At 34.4% G+C, this 17,662-nt stretch overlaps 1 protein-coding gene across 1 annotated transcript in view; it reads right to left on the reverse strand.

Moving 5' to 3' along the window:
* The window catches only part of lsp1a (lymphocyte specific protein 1 a), a 42,945-nt gene extending 26,101 nt beyond the window's left edge, over positions 1-16,844 (reverse strand). Inside the window, 2 exon segments of the mRNA XM_051100156.1 lie at positions 6,023-6,169; positions 16,627-16,844. Coding sequence (XP_050956113.1) covers positions 6,023-6,169; positions 16,627-16,685 — 206 coding nt within the window. The 5' untranslated portion in view covers positions 16,686-16,844.
* Positions 16,845-17,662: the final 818 nt, after the last annotated feature.

The raw sequence follows: 17,662 nt of genomic DNA on the forward strand, positions 1-17,662 counted from the left end.
TGGCTGACGATACAGCTTAATGCTCCTTGGTTCAAACAACCGTGATGTTGCCTTTCTCCAAAATGTTTTATTTTTTAATCTAATATCATGTGGTTATGTGTTTAAATTTTGCATGCATATTCCCAAACACTATGACAGTGGGATCTCTGTGTGAGATATATGTGATTGTTGTTATATTACTATAAAAATGTAAAATACATGTTTCTATTGGATGTAAAATGGATGATAAATACACCTTTCTTATGGAATTAAACAGCAAGCACTTTGAGTGTCTTGTTCATTGTATTTATTTTCATATAAAAGCAACAGAACTGAAATTAAATCTGTGTGTGTATGTGAAAATATTCATATGTAACCCCCTTTGGAATCTGTAACCTTTTCAGAAGTAACTGTAATTTAATTACATTTAATTTTTTTCTCAGTAACTGTAACGGATTACAGTTACGTTTATTTTGTAATTAAACTACATAATTTCATTACAGTGTTTCCCCTGCCATTATATTAGGGGGGGTGGCCCGCGTTATGCTTGCAGTGATTTTCAGCCTTTGGGTCTCATTATATGACGACATAAATACATGACCTTAATCTCCAGAGCTGCTGTGAGAGTCACTTCATGTGAATTTTACCATTTCATTTGAGAAAATTAGCATCATATCATAGTGTATACACACAAAAACTAACTGGCAACCTGTCAAAATAAAAGTACAGTTTAACATGTAAAAGAAATGTATTAGTCTTGTATTACTTTAGTACAGTATAATGTAGGTGTTTATATATTCCTATTTCTGGCAAATTAAAAAAAAATTAAAAATTAAAAAATTAAATGCTAAACAAATAAATATTACAACAAGATTAACCACCTAATTGTAGAAAAAAATCTACGATTATTATTACATTAAACAGAATATTCACACGATTTTTCTTCCATGTATTAGTTTTTAAAGATAAACCGTTGGCAACAAATTAAAAGGGTGTAATTTTTATTTTAACTAAAAATAAATGTGTTTAATGCCTTCATTTAATTATCAGAAAAATTAAAACAACAGAATTTCTGAAAAAAAGAAAAGAAAATGATTGTAGGGCCCCATTGTTCAAAATGTTGAAATTGAGATTTTGGACTTTTTGGACAGTTGTAAAACAGGGGACCCTCTTTATGACATAATTTCCTGTTTTTTTCTGCATTTTGGTAGGTTCCACTTCACTGATTGGTTGGTTAATCATATTTGATTTGGCAGACGAAAATTTTGAATGTTCAAATATATTGTTTAAATATATTTCGACATATTATCATTGTATGTGGGCCAAAGACAAAAAAGGGTTTAAGCATAATAACAATAAATGTAATACTGCTTTAAATTGTTGTTTTTCCAAAAGAAATAATTAAAAGTTTTCTGTTTAGTGTAACTGCGTTTTTGTTTTTCGGAGCAAAAAATAAATATTAAACATTTTACCCTAATTTACAGAAGATACCTACACTGTAAAAAACAATTTGTTGAGACAACTTAAAATAATTTGTAACCTGGCTGCCTTAAAATTTTAAGTTCAGTCAACTCAAAAAAAGTTTATTCAACTTGAAATGTTAAATTATACTAAGTGACAACTTAGACATTTGAGTTGAATCAACTTAAAATTTTAAGGCAGCTGGGTTACTTACCCATCTGTTAAGTTTAGCAAACACAAATATCTAAGTTGTTACTTAGTACAACTTCACATTTCAAGTTGACTAAACTTATTTTAGTTGACTGAACTTAAAATTTTAAGGCAGCAGGGTAACTAATTATTTTAAGCTGACTCAACAAATTGTGTCTTTTATTTTTTACAGTGTACTAAAATGTCATTCAGTGTAACAATCTTGGCAGGCATATTTACAACAAAAATCAATTTATGACATAAAAGATGAATTACTTTCACCCCAAATACTAATTAATTGTAATTCTACGTTTTTAAAATTTGCCCCTATCCTAGGTTTTACCCATTATGCCAGTAAGAATTTCTTACTCATTAAAAACACAATAAAATTTATGACTAATTTCACTAATTTCAATCAAATTTTGACTTTTTATTCTCCATAAACGTAAACCTTAAAAGTAGACACTTACATTTAATTTTCTTTTTTTTTATGGACATAAAATTTTTTTCTTTTTCTTTTGTAAATTTCTTTTGAGGTGGACATCTTAACATCTTTGACCCATGTATGAATTGAAATTTAAATGTATTTTTGTTTAAATTAGACGAGCATCACTTCACCAACCCATACAAACTACTTTAATTGAAACTAACTATTGTTGCAAAAGTAAATTTATGTAAGGGATTGTTCAAAGAGTTCACGAAAGGTTTAAACACACACACCTGGACTCAAGCTCAGAACACTGATAAAAGAAACAGTTTTTACTGACACCCTCATTGAGAAGCCTTGAATTAGGAGCTGCCGTAAAGGAATGCAAAGCAAATTCCACAAGATTATTAAGCAGATTTTCAGCAAAGCATAACGACTGGACATCAACAATCAGTCGATACAATTCAACAGCCCGTTTCTCAATGCTCAGTGCTTATTTACTACACCCAAGCTTATTGTATGAGCCTAGTTTGAAAACTCCTGCACATACAGGCATTTCTAAAAACCTCCTTCTGTGTTAAACCGATCTAAAAAGTCTTGAAAATGATTCATGTGTTTCTAAGCCAAGAGTGAGCCTTTAAATCTTCTCTGATCGAGGATAATTACAAAGTGGCCTTAGATGACCTATTTCTGCTTCAAACAGTTTGACTCAGAGAGCTGTGTTTAACTTCACACATATAAAATATGTGGGATGTGATGTTTCTTTGATTAAAAGCAAAGCGCTGTGGTGCGGGATATGACATAAACCCATCTCCAGAGGCATGCTCGCAAAAAATTCTTCAGAGATTAGGTCATGATGAGAGAACAGCTGTGCCACTGTACATATGCACGTGTATGTTTAGCTGAGAGAGAAGGAGAGAGAAAGAAAACTAAACTGACCTTTTGCTAAGCCTTACCTTAAAACCATAATCCTGACACTAAACATGTAATAGGGTCAATGACATTACATTAATCTTTTTTTTTTTCATTTAGAGATCCGCATCTCTAAATGTGTTCATTACAAATGCAATTCATACATACAGTTACCTGTGTATTTATATATTTTACCATGTTTTTCATTTATGATTTATTGTTCATTTCAAAAAAGTAAAAACTGTCAGGATTATACAATCTCCTGACATCATTAATCGAGAAAAAACATCTGATCCTTAGTTTGGCGCAATATTTTATTAGGGGTTCAAGCGCATAGCACTAAAACTCTATTGTAATAGTTAGAATGGCCAAGGATCAGCATGTAAAACGTAAAACTGATCATGCAGATCAAACCGTAAGTCATAGAGACTTGAAACTTTGTGGAGTACTAGTATCAAACCATGTACAACATCACCAAGCCTCACCCCAATCGGCCTGACGGGGGCATTGCAGTGATCAAAAGTTCGAAATCACTCATAACTCCTAAACCGCAGGCTCAAGTGTCTTATGTCGGATTAATCCATCAATTTTCAGGTATTATGCATTTTTTTGAAAAGCCTACTTTTGTGAACTAGTTTTTCACCTGATCAGAACCAAACTAGTGCATGAAGATTCTCCGGAGAGTGACCATCAGTAATTATCAAAAAAAGTTTAAGTTTCGACTCTCCGTCGCAGAAGGATGCCAAAACGTTTTGAAAGGGGCGGGGCCGCCTTTACTAAAACAGCTATAACTTTTGAACAGAATGAGATATCTTTGCCAAACTCACAACGCGTATGTAAGAGCTGAGGTCACATGAAAAAAGCTGCTGAGCTTGGCCACTTGGTGGTGCTACAAGAGGGTGGAAAATGTTTAAATTGGCTATAACTACTAGGGATGGGACAATACATCGATTCGTGTATCGATTCTGAGATCTTCCAAATGCATCGCCATTCTCTTTGTAATCGATTCTGAGTTATGTAATTTCACCTCGGCTCAGAATGCTTTTATGACGCGGGATTATTGTAAACACAGCCCACTGTAAACACCCTTGTAATTCCCTTTAATCTTTTCAAATTGTATAAATTATTATTTACGGTTCAAGTGCGTGTAAGGATTTGGAAACATGCAGTGCACGGCTGTTTCTAAAGCAAGCAGTGCCATCTGCTGTTCAAAACTAAGCTCAGAATCGATTTGAGAAAGAATCGCGATGTGTTTGGAAAATCTCGAATCAATGCTGAATCACTTCTCGATTCACGTTGCAATGATTTATCGTCCCATCCCTAATAACTACGCAGCCATTTGTCCCATTAACATGAAAACTGGGACGCATGCTCTTGGTCCAAAGTGCTCAAAAAAACATGGCCTCCATAGGCCGATGAACTTTGAGCACCTATTAGACAAGGTTAACAGAGGCTGATCAGAACGAAACTTGGTGGGCCTGTCTGACTCACGACCCTAAAAGTCTGTGAGAAATTTGAAAGAAATTGTCCACTGGAGGGGCGATATTGCATTTTTAAAGGGTGTAAACAATTGTATATTGCACGTTTTTTCAAACATATGCACAATATTCTTGTCATATGATAGACCTCCTTGTTCTGAACGACTTTGCCTCTAGAACCACTGCTGTTAATCAAACCGTTAGTTAAATGATTGAGAAGATGTGAAAAACCTAGTTTTGCAAATTAGTCCTAAGTTTTTCACTCAATCTTGAAAAAAAAACACTGAAGTGCAATTGTCTGGACTTTCTAGATCAATAATTATCAAATAAAATGTTGAAATCTAGCTTTTGGGAGGCTATTATGGGGCCGTTTAGAAAAGGGGGCTGTCCAAATATACCCCAAATCCTATAAAGCCTAAACTAAAACACAAAACCTGGTGAGCGCATCCGACAGGTGATTCTAAATAAGCATGCAAATTTTGTAGGGAGATCGGACCACAGCTGCTGCTATAACAGTCATAAACATTAAAAAAACAGCATATTTCTATGGCATATTACCTGTATTTGCCAAAAAAATGCTTTTTTTTCTATAATATATATAGAGGGCCTAAAACTAACTTTTTGCCACACCTGCCAATGGCCGGTGACGTGATAAAATTTACGATCATTTAAGACTTTATAACTCATTTAAAATATGGTTACGAGGTAAGTCGCCAAAACTGCGCATTTTTACATAATTGTCTGTGTTTTCATCCGTTGAAACACTACTGGTGCGCTGTCCGAATCGGTTCAGTGTTTGCGTACAGTCAAACACGCAGCCTTTCCAAATTTACTTTACTACACTGTTTAGGCGACGTAACCCCGGGTATGTGTCGCCACATTCTCGGGTTATGAAGAATAAAGAAGAGAAAAGTTATTTTTCTGAAATGAAGCAGCAATATCTTCTCAGGTAAAAGTTATTAGAACTATGTCTAAGAACAAGCTAGCCATCACACTGCTCTGACCTTATCAGCCGTTTGTATACCATTATTTGATTCGATCTTGTCACTTATGACAGTGAAACACGATGATCTTGTGTTCGGAAAAGATTATTTTATGTGCTTACGTCAAAAACAGTGAATCTCTTTAAAAACTGGCTGTTTTCACTAGATTGCATTATTATATTTCATAAAAGTTTTACCCACCAACTGGCGACTGACACTGTTACATATACTCACCAACACCGATTTTTACTCACATTTGGCGCTTAGCAAATGTTAATTTTAGGCCCTGTATATATATAAGTAGAAATGATGGTAACTGATGGCAAGAACTTGGTGGATTTGTTTTTAACTAGATTTATCCTTTTCTTTATCATGGACACTCTTATTGGCCCCAACACTAAACTAACCATGGTTAGTTGTTTTACATATCGGTCAGACGGTCTTCTTCTGTCGCTGTGAAAAAGCTGCAATGAGAACCAGACATGCTGCAAGCCCATATTTCCATATTTCAGATGGAAATCTGCCAGGCAACAAAACAAGCATAACAAAAACCAGGTGAAGTGCTATAAGAACACTATGGCGTTCACACTTACAGGCCGGTCTCAGGAGGGTTCACACTGTCCTGAGGGGAACCAGCAGATCCAGACAGGCTTTGTTGACTGCGGAAGGCCTCCCGGGCCCGACGTCGCCTTTCTCTCTCGATCTCCTCAGCATCTTCGATACTTCGCTGAGCTGTCACTCTGCAGGAAGAGAAATGAGAACAAGTCCCTTGTTACATTAGAAGATAATCATTTTTCTTTCTTGACCCATGTGGTCGAATGATGAATGACTCCAAGTCCAGAAGAGTCCCGTTGACTATGATACACAGACCTCTTAGAGAAACCTAACAACAGTTTGTTTACTCCCTTGGTTGAGATTCAGAGCCAGTGGAACATCTGGTCTGGCATTCGACACCACCTCAGGGTGACAGAGACTGCAGGGTCTTACACTCAAGAAGCTGAAGCACCTCTGTGTTTATCTAGCTTATCTAGGCCACAGAAGAAGATATTTTGAAAACACTCAGTGTTTTTTGGTCCATACGATGGAAAACAATGGGCTTCATTGTTGGTTGGACCTCAGTGTTCTCCAAAATATCTTCTTTTGTGCTCTGTAGAAACAAGACCTTCACACAGGTTTGGAAGTACATAAAGGTGAGTAAATGGAATTTTGGGTCCTTTAGGGATTCAGGGTCAATTAAAGGAGAACACAGGTCACCAATGACCCTCAGAAGAATTTCAGGACACGTCAGATGTTTCTACAATGACTTTACAGCTAGCCATAAACGCTGGCATGTTGATAGATCAATACTCATTTATCAATATTAAAAGAAAAAAAGTGTTTTAGAAAGAAAGAGAATGCCATAAGGATGCCATAAGTGAACCTTTTTGGGTTCCACAACTAATTTTTGAGTTTTTTAATAAATGACAATGGTAAAACCAACTTGTTAAGAGGAAAGAACCTATAATGTAACACCTAAAACTTTTTTTTTAATTGCTAAAGATGCAGATAGCAATTCAAGAACCCTACAAACCCTTCAAAGAACTTATTGGCCAAAGAGCCATCTTTAAAAGTGAAATTCAGCATTACAAATATTCATATCACAAATGGATCCTCTGCAATGAATGGGTGCCGTCAGAATGAGAGTCCAAACAGCTGATAAAAACATCACAATAATCCACAAGTAAGTTAACATTTTGTTAGAACAAAATAAATTATTAAGACATTTTTAACTTCAAACCATTGCTTCAGGCTAAAATACAACAGTCCTCTAATCATAATATTGCTTTGTCCAGAAAAAAAAAATGCCTTTTTTGAATCAGGAGAGAAATCTGCACAGATCAAGCACCATTCACAAGTGAAAACAGTCTAAAACAGTGTGATGGTGGGTTTTGATTTGAGTGGTGTGGATTACTTGTGTATTACTGTGATGTTTTTATCAGCTGTTTGGACTCTCATTCTGACGGCACCCATTCACTGCAGAGTATCCATTGGTGAGCAAGTGATGTAATGCTACATTTCTCCAACTTATTTGCATCTTGCATCTCCTGAAGGTGAAAACATTTTTATGGAATTTTGCTTTTTGGCATGAACTAAACATTTGTGTTGTCACCGAGTAGGTTCATTGAGGAACCTTTAGTAAAGTTCTCAGAAGGTTCTGCTCATTTGTAGATCAGATTTGTTGCAGCAAATTACTCTAACTTGGGTATTTTGGGATTATTTTCACTAGGAAAGAAAAATATACAATCTAACTGGCTAGTCTGAAATAGTGCTGTCAAACGATTATTCGATTAATCCAAAATAAAAGTTTTTGTTTACATATCATGTAAGCAAAAACTTTATTTTTGATGCGATTAATCACAATTAATCGTTTGACAGCACTTGCCTGAAACAAGTTATTAAGGTTAACAATTTCCTATTAGCTGAACCACTGAAAATCGCAGTCTAGATGTTCTGAATATTAGCATGGCTGCAGTTACCTGTGGCACTCGGCCTGCAGCAAATGTACAAACCAGTTTCTACTCATAACCCAACTACAGTATAAAGACCAAACCAACCATACAGTTTCACAAAGGGCTTATGGCAAGATCTGATGTGTCACACACAGTTCCCGTGCCTCTGATTATTATAGGCTGTTAATCACCCAGACAGGATTACTTCATTTTCTTTGGCAGAAGCCACATGAATGATGTCAATCCTGCCAGTGATGTCATTTAATATCTGATTTATTTACCACTATCAGTCTGATTATGTGGCCTGCTTTTCTTTTTCCTTCATGTCTGGAAATACCTTCCTCCAAGAGTTATGGAAGTGAAAACAGATTTTCAGTCATGGTGAGCGTATTGACTGACAAAATGTTTCACAGACCCATTTCTGAATTAAATGGAAACAATAAAGCGAGAGAGAGAGAGGAAAAGGGAAAAGAAAACACGAGCCTGGCTTACATTCAGCATGTATCACCTCCCTTGACAATGTGTTGACTAAACTTCCACAGCCTGGTGCCCTGAGGCTGAAAGGATTTGGAGGGCTTGACGGATTGGGAAATGTTTTTCCCATTGTTGCCTGCCCTAATTTACCACAGCCAAGTCTGGTCTTGCAGGGCACTGGCTGAGCTAGATTGGTCAGCCTCAAATGGGTCACATGGAAGTTGACCTCCGACCTGAGTTTCCCTTTCCAGCTCTTAACCTTAATTATTAAAGTGAAACTGCTCAGTAAATGTCAATTGTCGGATATATGACCTTGAGACAGGGTGTTGTTATTACTGGTGGAAGGCTGAAAGTGATTACTCCCCCAAAAAAGAAAATTATCTCATTATTTACTCACTAGGTGCATTCGTTTCCATTATGGATTTGCACAAAACTTTTGCAATGTTTTATAAATGCCGGTAAAAAACTGTTGCGAAATGACAGCATTTTCCATTAACCGATGTTATGCTTCTAAACATAATTTTTTCCTCTCACAGTAAGTCATGGCGATGGATGTTGGTAGGTTTAAGTATATCGCAGTCACCGCACTAGCCATTAATTTTAATCGCAATAGACGTAGGCATCTGTTTTTACGGAACCAGCGTGGAGAGCTATTTCTGGGACATTTCTGAAACTGCCTGGTATAAACACAAGCATTGGCTAAAGACTAAGGGGTTATCCAAGCTTTAATGGCAAGGCAAGCCCCTTATTCAAGCATTGTGTAGTCAATGTTTGTGTAAGGGGCCACATATGATGTGTTTTTTTGAGGCTATAGTATGTTAAAATGATGATCATGTGACTTTTATGTACACAAGATGACCTGTAAATGTGAAAAATTGCAGTTTTGTGAAATATTCCTTTTTCCAATTGCCTGAAAAACCACCCCATGTGAACATAAAACCTTTTATGCGATATATGGGAGTTTTTGCGAAACTGAGCTTTTTCAAGTTTTTAGCATCTCTTTTATGCTAAAAACTTGTAGCATGTCAAGTAAATTTTCCACATTGAAAGTAAAATGAGTTTAAGTGTCAAAGCAAATTTATCCAGGTAAAAAAAAATATTATTATATTAAAAATATATTGTACATGTTGGTGAACTGATAAACTTTAATTTTACCTCATTTCTCACTGCCTACAGAGAATACGTCAGTGGCACATCTTACCCCGACCCCCCCTATATACTCATCTAAAGGCTCTTGTAATGCTTAACTAAACATAACACAGTGTTTATTCTACTTTGCTGCCTAAAACCTTCGAAACCTTCGGAAAAACACGCTGCCACAGGGATGGTAAAGTTTATTCCCATTTTCAGTCAAACGGCTAAACCCCCTGCATATGATATTTTTCCATTATGCGTTTTTTCAATTCACAGTTTTAATTCGTGCAATTTGAAGGGTGTTGGTGAATTATGTTAGTTACTTTTTACAGAAAGTAATGCATTACGTTACTTTTGCGTTACTTTTTAAATCTGGGCAGGGCATGCTTGTTTGTTTTAATATAAAAAGTTATATTTTTGGCAAATGTAAAAGCCTGTTCACACAAAAAGCCTCAGGCTGAAGGAAAAGTAAACTCAACAAGTAAGTTAAACACGAAAGTTAAATACTTTTCAGCAATAAAAAAAGAAGAACAATGTTAGCTTATCCTGAGTAATTTTTGCTTTTTAATATGGTTGAATTGGATCATCGAAGGTCAGCAGCAAAGACGTTGATTAGTAAATCAGGATTGAATATATAAATTATATTTATTATTATTTAACATTTAATTATTGCAAATTAGTGTCATATTCTGAGAGTTGCATGTAGCTGTTTTTATTAATTTTGAGGAAAACTCAAACTTTTTTTGTGTGTGTGTAAGTGAGGTGCATGTTCACATTTATTCTAGCACTAAAGTAACATCTTCTTACTTTCTCTCAATATGGGGACAGGAGAGCTTTCAGTCAATAAATGGGAAAAAAAAGAAGTAACTGTCGTTACTTATTTGAAAAAGTAACTCAGATATTTTCTTGTAAATTAAAAAGTAATGTGTTACTTTTACTAGTTACTTCAAAAAAAAGTAATCTGATTACGTAACTTGCGTTACTAGTAATGCGTTACCCCCAACACTGATGGAAACACAGCGGAACACAAAAGAAGATATTTTGAATAAATATTTGTAATATATGTAAATATTTTTAGATTCCACAGTAGAAAGAAATGCATACAGGTTTAAAAACAACATGAAGGTGAGTAAATGACGAACTACCCTTTTAAGCCCTGTTTACACCAGCAACAGCAATGCACCACATTCCCCATGTTGTCATTGTAATGTGACCTACCAATTTCAGTTGCGGCGCTTCACTACCAACACCTCTTCGGTGGCCTCATGGGATAGTAAAGTGTGCTTTTTAACACACCAGTTTTCTATACTACTATATATTGCATATGATACTTGGATGCATTTTAATTCATTTTTGGTGAACTGTCCCTTTAAGCCATATTTGCACAGACACCTACAAAGCAAGTCCTTCATTCAAAAGATGAGACATTCAATAGAACAGCACATATCCGGTCGTGTGAGATACCAAGTATCCAGCGAACAGGTAAATGTTACTGTAAGGAATGTCTATATGTCAATGTAAAAACAACGCGTGGACGGCTTTAAGCATTGTGGAGGAAATTTCTACTACAGCATCCAGAGATTGAAAAACACCTAGTTTATGCAACTAGTGCAAGCTGCAATTGCAAAAACACTCAAATCCATTTTAATGTGTTCAGTTTTTCCATTTCAGACTAAAATGTGAAGGGTAAAAAAAGTTCCTGTTGTGCCACACTAACTTTACTCTTTTCCGATCCTCGTTGTATGAAAGAACAAATTATTGTTCTTAATTGAAACCATCTAAATATCTTGTGCGTCCTTGTTTTGAGTTTATTTACAAGGAAGCATATGCTGCTCTTTGATATTTAACTGATGGATGCTGTTTTTCGCTCCTCTCTCTTTTTGTAGCTGCACTGAAGGGCAGCTGTGAGTTTTATTGACTCTGCGAGTCAGATGATGTCATCCTAACGACAGATTTAAAGAGCAAAGGAGAGTTATTTTCCCAGGCATGTTAGTATCTTCCTCTTGTCAGTGTGTGGTCACATCGCTGCAAACCTCTTGAACGGCTGATGACATTTCAAAGCACTGATCTAAGCTGTGGAAAGTGCGGCATTATGAATCATGAGAACTGAAATATCTGTAATTATGTCATTTTTATGGGAGTGCTCTAAAATGGTTTATTTCTGAGCACACTTCAAAAAAACTTTCCTGTTAAAAAGGTACAAAACGTTAATGTATTTACATTATGGGGGAGTGTGGGGTAAGATGTGCCACCTCTTAAATCTAGCAAGCAATGCACAATTTTTGTTACATGACCATGTTAGCCCATCATATAGAGCTTTCTGTTTTAGCATCTCTTTTATGCTAAAAACATGTAGCACAGCAAGTAAATTTTCCACAATGTAAGTAAAATGAGTTTCAGTGTCAAGGCAAATTTATCCAGGTCAAAAAATATATTATACATGTTGGTGAACTGATAAACTTCAATTTTACCTCATTTCTCATTGCCTAAAGAGAATACCATCAGTGGCACATCTTACCCCGACCCCCCCATATACTCATCTAAAGGCTCTTGTAATGCTTAACTAAACATAACGCGGTGCCCTCAGTGTTTATTCTACTGTTCTGCCTAAAACCTTCGAAACCTTCGGAAAAGCATGTTGCCACTGGGATGGTAAAGTTTATTCCCCCTTTCAGTCAAACAGCTAAACCCCCTGCATTCCAGCAGCTCTTATCAGAGTATCGTAAATAGAAGAGCAGCTCGCGTAAAGTCCACGGATCAGGGGGTCATGGCTTCAGCCACAATGAGAATGAAACATTTTGAGCAAGTTAAGAACAATGGTGTAAAATTTTTACATCACAGAATCAACACCATAAAACTAAAAATGGACTGCTTGCCAAGTCTACGCTGGAAAACAAAAATGGCATAGAAGCAGTTTTCACTCAGAAATTGCTAGTGTGACAGCTTGTTTCCACCTTGGGATTATATCTGACAATTTCAACTTTTCAGAATTATAAGAAAAAAGTTATAATTTACATCTCGCAATTTTGTTTTTGTTGGTGTTTCCAACACAGAATAAAGCTAACAGCAATTTTTTCACAATTGTGAGATATAAACTTATGATTTATATTCTGATTTTATTATTTTTTAGAATTTTTCTAGTTTGTATCTCACAATTTCGACTTTTCAGAATTGCAAGATGTCATAATTATGGATTTTTTCTTCAATTCTGAATTTACCTCTTACGATTCTGTTTTTTTTTTTCTCCGATTTCCAAGTTTAGTTTTCACAATTCTGGTTTTTGTTTTTTGTTTGTTTCATTTTTGTTGTTGTTTCCACTACAGAATAAAGGTAATAGCTAATTTTTTATCTCATGATTCAAACTTATATTTCGCAGTTGCAAATTTACGATCACACAAATCAGACAAATCAGACAATTATGGGGGGAGGGGGGTGTCAGATTTTTCTAGTTTCTATTTTGTAATTTTGACTTTTCTTCTCAGAATTGTGAAAATGTAAACTCAGAATTATGAATTTTTTTCTTAAATTTCTCAGAATTCTGAGTATGCTTTTCACAGTTCCGGTGTTTGTTTTTTGTTTGTTTGTTTTGTTTTTGTTGTTTGTACCACTATTTTTATAGTTTCTATTTCGTAATTTTGACTTTTATTTTCAGAATTGTGAGATGTAAAATCAGAATTATGATTTTGTTCTTGAAATTCAGAATTCCCGTCTCTCAATTCTGGCTTTTTTTTTTCTCAGAATTCCAAGTTTTACATTTAACAATTTGGTGTTTGGTCGTTGTTTCCACAATGGAATTCCACAATTTTTTCTAACATTAGCAAATTTACATCTCACAAATCAGACTTTTCTTCTCAGAAGAAATGCGATTGCGAGATATAAACTTGCAATTATGATTTTACAGTTTTTCTTATTTTGTCTCGATTTAACATCTTACAATTTTGACTTTATGTCTTTATATAAATATATATATAGTATATATATATATATATACATATATCATAGTTTATAGTTTATCATGCAATTCTGACTTTCTAAAATGTAAGCTAAAAAGTTGCAATTACCTTTTTATGTATATTTATTTATTTATTTTTTTATCCTGTGTTGGAAACAAGATTCCATATGCAAATAACTACAAACAATGAACTTTTTAATTAGAAAGACTGATATAGTACATACCCCAATGATCTTAGTATTATGTACAACTTCTGAAAAAAATTTACAGTGTAAAATAGTCGGTAGAATAATTTTCATCTGCTGGTTTTGCGATAAGTGTCAGTTTAACATACTGTGTATACTGTAGAGTCTGCAGACATTGTAATGGTTTTCAAAATACTGCGACAAGTGTATACAAAATGTTATATACACAGCACTGTAATAGATGTATCCGGTATATGTCTCAGCAAACCACACAATGGTTCTGATGAATGTAGGCTGTTAATAGAGAAAGCAGCTTGCTGAGTGTGAGAAAACACTGTTTTTGGCAGCTCTGAAAAGCCTTGGGAAAATAAATCCTCTCTGCTAGAAATGCGACCTGTTCGTTTTTGACAAAGCACACCTGATCCATCTCAAATCCCATCCGTACAGAAATGAATACTGTATACACTTCCGCAGAGGTTATGCTATTTGTTTAGTCCTTTGCTATATGCACAGTTGTTGATATGCTGGTTTATATGCATATTGAAAAAATGAAATCTGTCATCATTTACTCATTAAACCACTCCTTTTATGCTCCACGGGAGAAAGACAGTCATAGGGGTTTGACATGATGTGTAAACAGTGACTGAAGTTGAAGTTTTAGTTGAACTTACCTGTTTCTGGATAATTTTTGGTCGAAATTCTGAACAGACACGTTTGTGTTTGTGGAAAAACACAGTTGGTTAGTTTTGGGTATTTGAATTGGTACATTGCTTCGTTGTTTACTATAAACAAACTCTACTGTTTTCTACCTAAATTATAGTTGGTGTACAGCACCTTTACATATAACCGCTCATATCAATGTGTGTCACAACAGGTCACATGTTTAATTAGGGGGCCTGAGCGCCCTCAACCCTAACTTCTGCTGTCTCGTCATCCATCCACAATCCCGCAGCACCTCGGGAAAAAGAAACAATAAACTCGCGTCTGGAACCCTGACAACATTCCAGCTTATAAAAGTCACAGTAAACTACACATCACGCATTTCTCTATAAAGACAACAGCGCGTGAAGATGCAATAAATTCCTAAGAGTATTAAGACTTAATTATTGTATTTAAGAAGATATATTTAATTGATCTGATTAATTGATTTTTCAGTTTTCGGTCTCATTCTTTGGGTCATTTTTTAGGTCATTTTGTTAGGTATTTGCCTATTTGTTTAACACAACAACCACGAAGTTGCCATTTTCAAGTTATCTTGGTAAAAAAAATGTCAGGAATGTTTTAGTCTTTCTGCTTCAAAATGATCGCATTTTATTTTTTATAGTTATTATTGATTTCTCAGTTTTTCTGACTTTTTTCCTCAGAATTTTGACTAATAAGTCTATAGCTGACGATTTCCTCAGAATTGCAAAAAAAAAAACAAAAAATCTGAATTGTGAGAAATATTTGTAATTATTTTTCTTTTTCATCCTGTGGTGGTAATATGCTTCCATATTCAATGTGTTACTTGCCATTTCCTTTTCTTATTGTAGAGTTTACTAGCAATTTTAGAAGCAAAATAGAAAATAAAGTTTCATGCACTCATGAGAGACATTTGTGATTTGTGATTAGTTAATATTCATACTGTTTAATTTATATATTCATATTGTTGCACCACTAAAAAACTATTAAAGACAAAAATTTAAATGTGATTTATTTATTTATTTTTACACATTTTTTGATTAACAATGATCAAAAAGTACAAATAATCGTAATATAAAATTATTTCCCCTCAGATTTTGATGTATTATTAATGTGTCTATATCTGACTTTTTCCCCAGAATGAAAAAACAATTACTTTTTTTTATTTTCCATCTTGTGGCAGAAATTAGCTTCCATATTCTGTTATTTTCCATTTCTTTTCTTTCTTTTTTTCTTTTTATTTATTGTAGAGTTTACTAGCAATTTTTTATGCAAAATAGAAAATTAACGTTTTCATGAGCTGGTGCAATATACTATTTCATTTATAAATTTATATTGTTGTAGCACAAAAAATATATTAAAATATTAAAGACATTTTTTTCTTCTTCTTCTTAATTTTATGATTAAAAATGATGAACAAAAAATTATAATAAAAATGTATAAAAATATAAGTAAGTTTTTCTAACTTATATCTTCAGTTAAAAGTTTTGACTTTTTTCCCCTGAGACTTTTGACTTTTTGACTGTTAATGAGTCTTTTATTTTTCTCCAAAATAAAAAAAAAAGTCTAAATTGTGAGATAAATAGTCAAAATGACTTTTTTGAATTTTTCATTTTTTGGCAGAAATAACCATCCATATTCAATGTGTTTGCTATTTTTCTATTTTTTTATCTTTTGTTTTATTTATTGTAACATTTACTAGCAATTTGACTTTCTCTCTCTCTCTTTTTTTTAGCAAAATAGAAATGTAACTGTTTTATGAGCTCATGAGAGACATTTGTGAATTGGGATAATATTCATACTTTATCATTTATATGTTCATATTGTTGCTCCACAAAAATATATTAAACTATTAAAGACAAAAATGTGATTTATTTTTATACACATTTCATGAATACAATGATTACAAAATAAAAATAATTACAATTAAAAAGAAATGATTACCAGTTAAAGGACCCAAGATAAAGTTTCTTTCACGCATATGTAAAGTTTAACTTATAATCTTAACGTTTAGAGACATATTCATCACCCAGATGCGAAAAGTTCACGTCTTCTCATAACAAAGGATGACAGGTTCTTAAAGAACACACAGCATGGCATTGAAATATAAGCTGTTACATCATATAGTGCATTAAATATTATCATGACTCCCCTTCATTTCCAACAAGAATAACCCATGTTGTGCCATATCATAAAACTGACATTAGCAAACAAAATCACACCTGAGATCCCATTTGTAAACCCCAAATGATTTGAGGTGAAAGTTTGTCAAAAGTCCTCACCTCAGGAGGTTCTGCAAGCCTTGCTTGCTGGAGCTTCGCCTCATGATTGCACTTGACATTGTTCTTTTTTCTCCAAGCTTCTTTTCTTGGAATTCTTGGAAGTTTTGTATCCCGTGGAATCTGATTCACAAAGACTCCCTCACAAACGCTGACGCTCTTTCCTCGGACGCTCAGCTCTTTTGAGGAGAGATCCACGCGGCACTCGGTCTGGTTTCAGAGACTGGCTTTAGTCACACTCTCTGTCCCCTCCTCCTCTTCTCCTCTCCTCCCTCTGTTTTTTTTTGCTCCGCTTTCCTGCATGTGGTTCTCATTGAGAGAGCTCAGAGCATAACCTAACATCTTTTCCCCCTCCTTTTCCCTCTTTTCCAGGGTCATGTGGCCGTCCCTGGGGAAAATGTAAGTTGATACCCCCACCCCACGCTATGAATCCAGCCCCCCACAAGACCCAAAACCCAGAACTCAGTCTTTCTTTACTGTGTTTACATTGGAAACAAACAAACTTCAGCAAGCATTTTGATACTTTCCATTGTTTGTCTCACTCACCTGCACTATTAATCATACTTGATGATGACAATTACACTACTGTTCCAGCCGTTTTTTTTTTCTTTTTTTTTTTAGAAAGAAATTAATACTTTTATTCAGCAAGGATGCATTTAGTTGATCAAGAGTGACAGTAAAGACATTGTATATCAATTAAACACTGTTCGTTTTCATTAAACCTAATGAAAAAAATATGATAATTTACATAAAAATATTAAATGGTTTGTTTTCAACATTGATGATAATAGGAAATGTTTTTTGAGCAATAAATCAGCATATTAGAATGATTTCTGAAGGACCATGTGGCGCTGAAGACTGGAGTAATGATGCTGAAAATTCAGGTTCGCATCACAGGAATAAATTACATTTTAAAATACATTCAAATAGAAAACACTTATTTTAAATATTAATGTTTCACAATATTGCTGTTTTTACTGTATTTTGTATCAAATAAATGCAGACTTGGTGAACATAAGAGATATTACAAAACCTTACC

The sequence above is a fragment of the Labeo rohita genome, chromosome 25 (genome assembly GCF_022985175.1).
Source record: "Labeo rohita strain BAU-BD-2019 chromosome 25, IGBB_LRoh.1.0, whole genome shotgun sequence".
Taxonomy (NCBI): domain Eukaryota; kingdom Metazoa; phylum Chordata; class Actinopteri; order Cypriniformes; family Cyprinidae; genus Labeo; species Labeo rohita.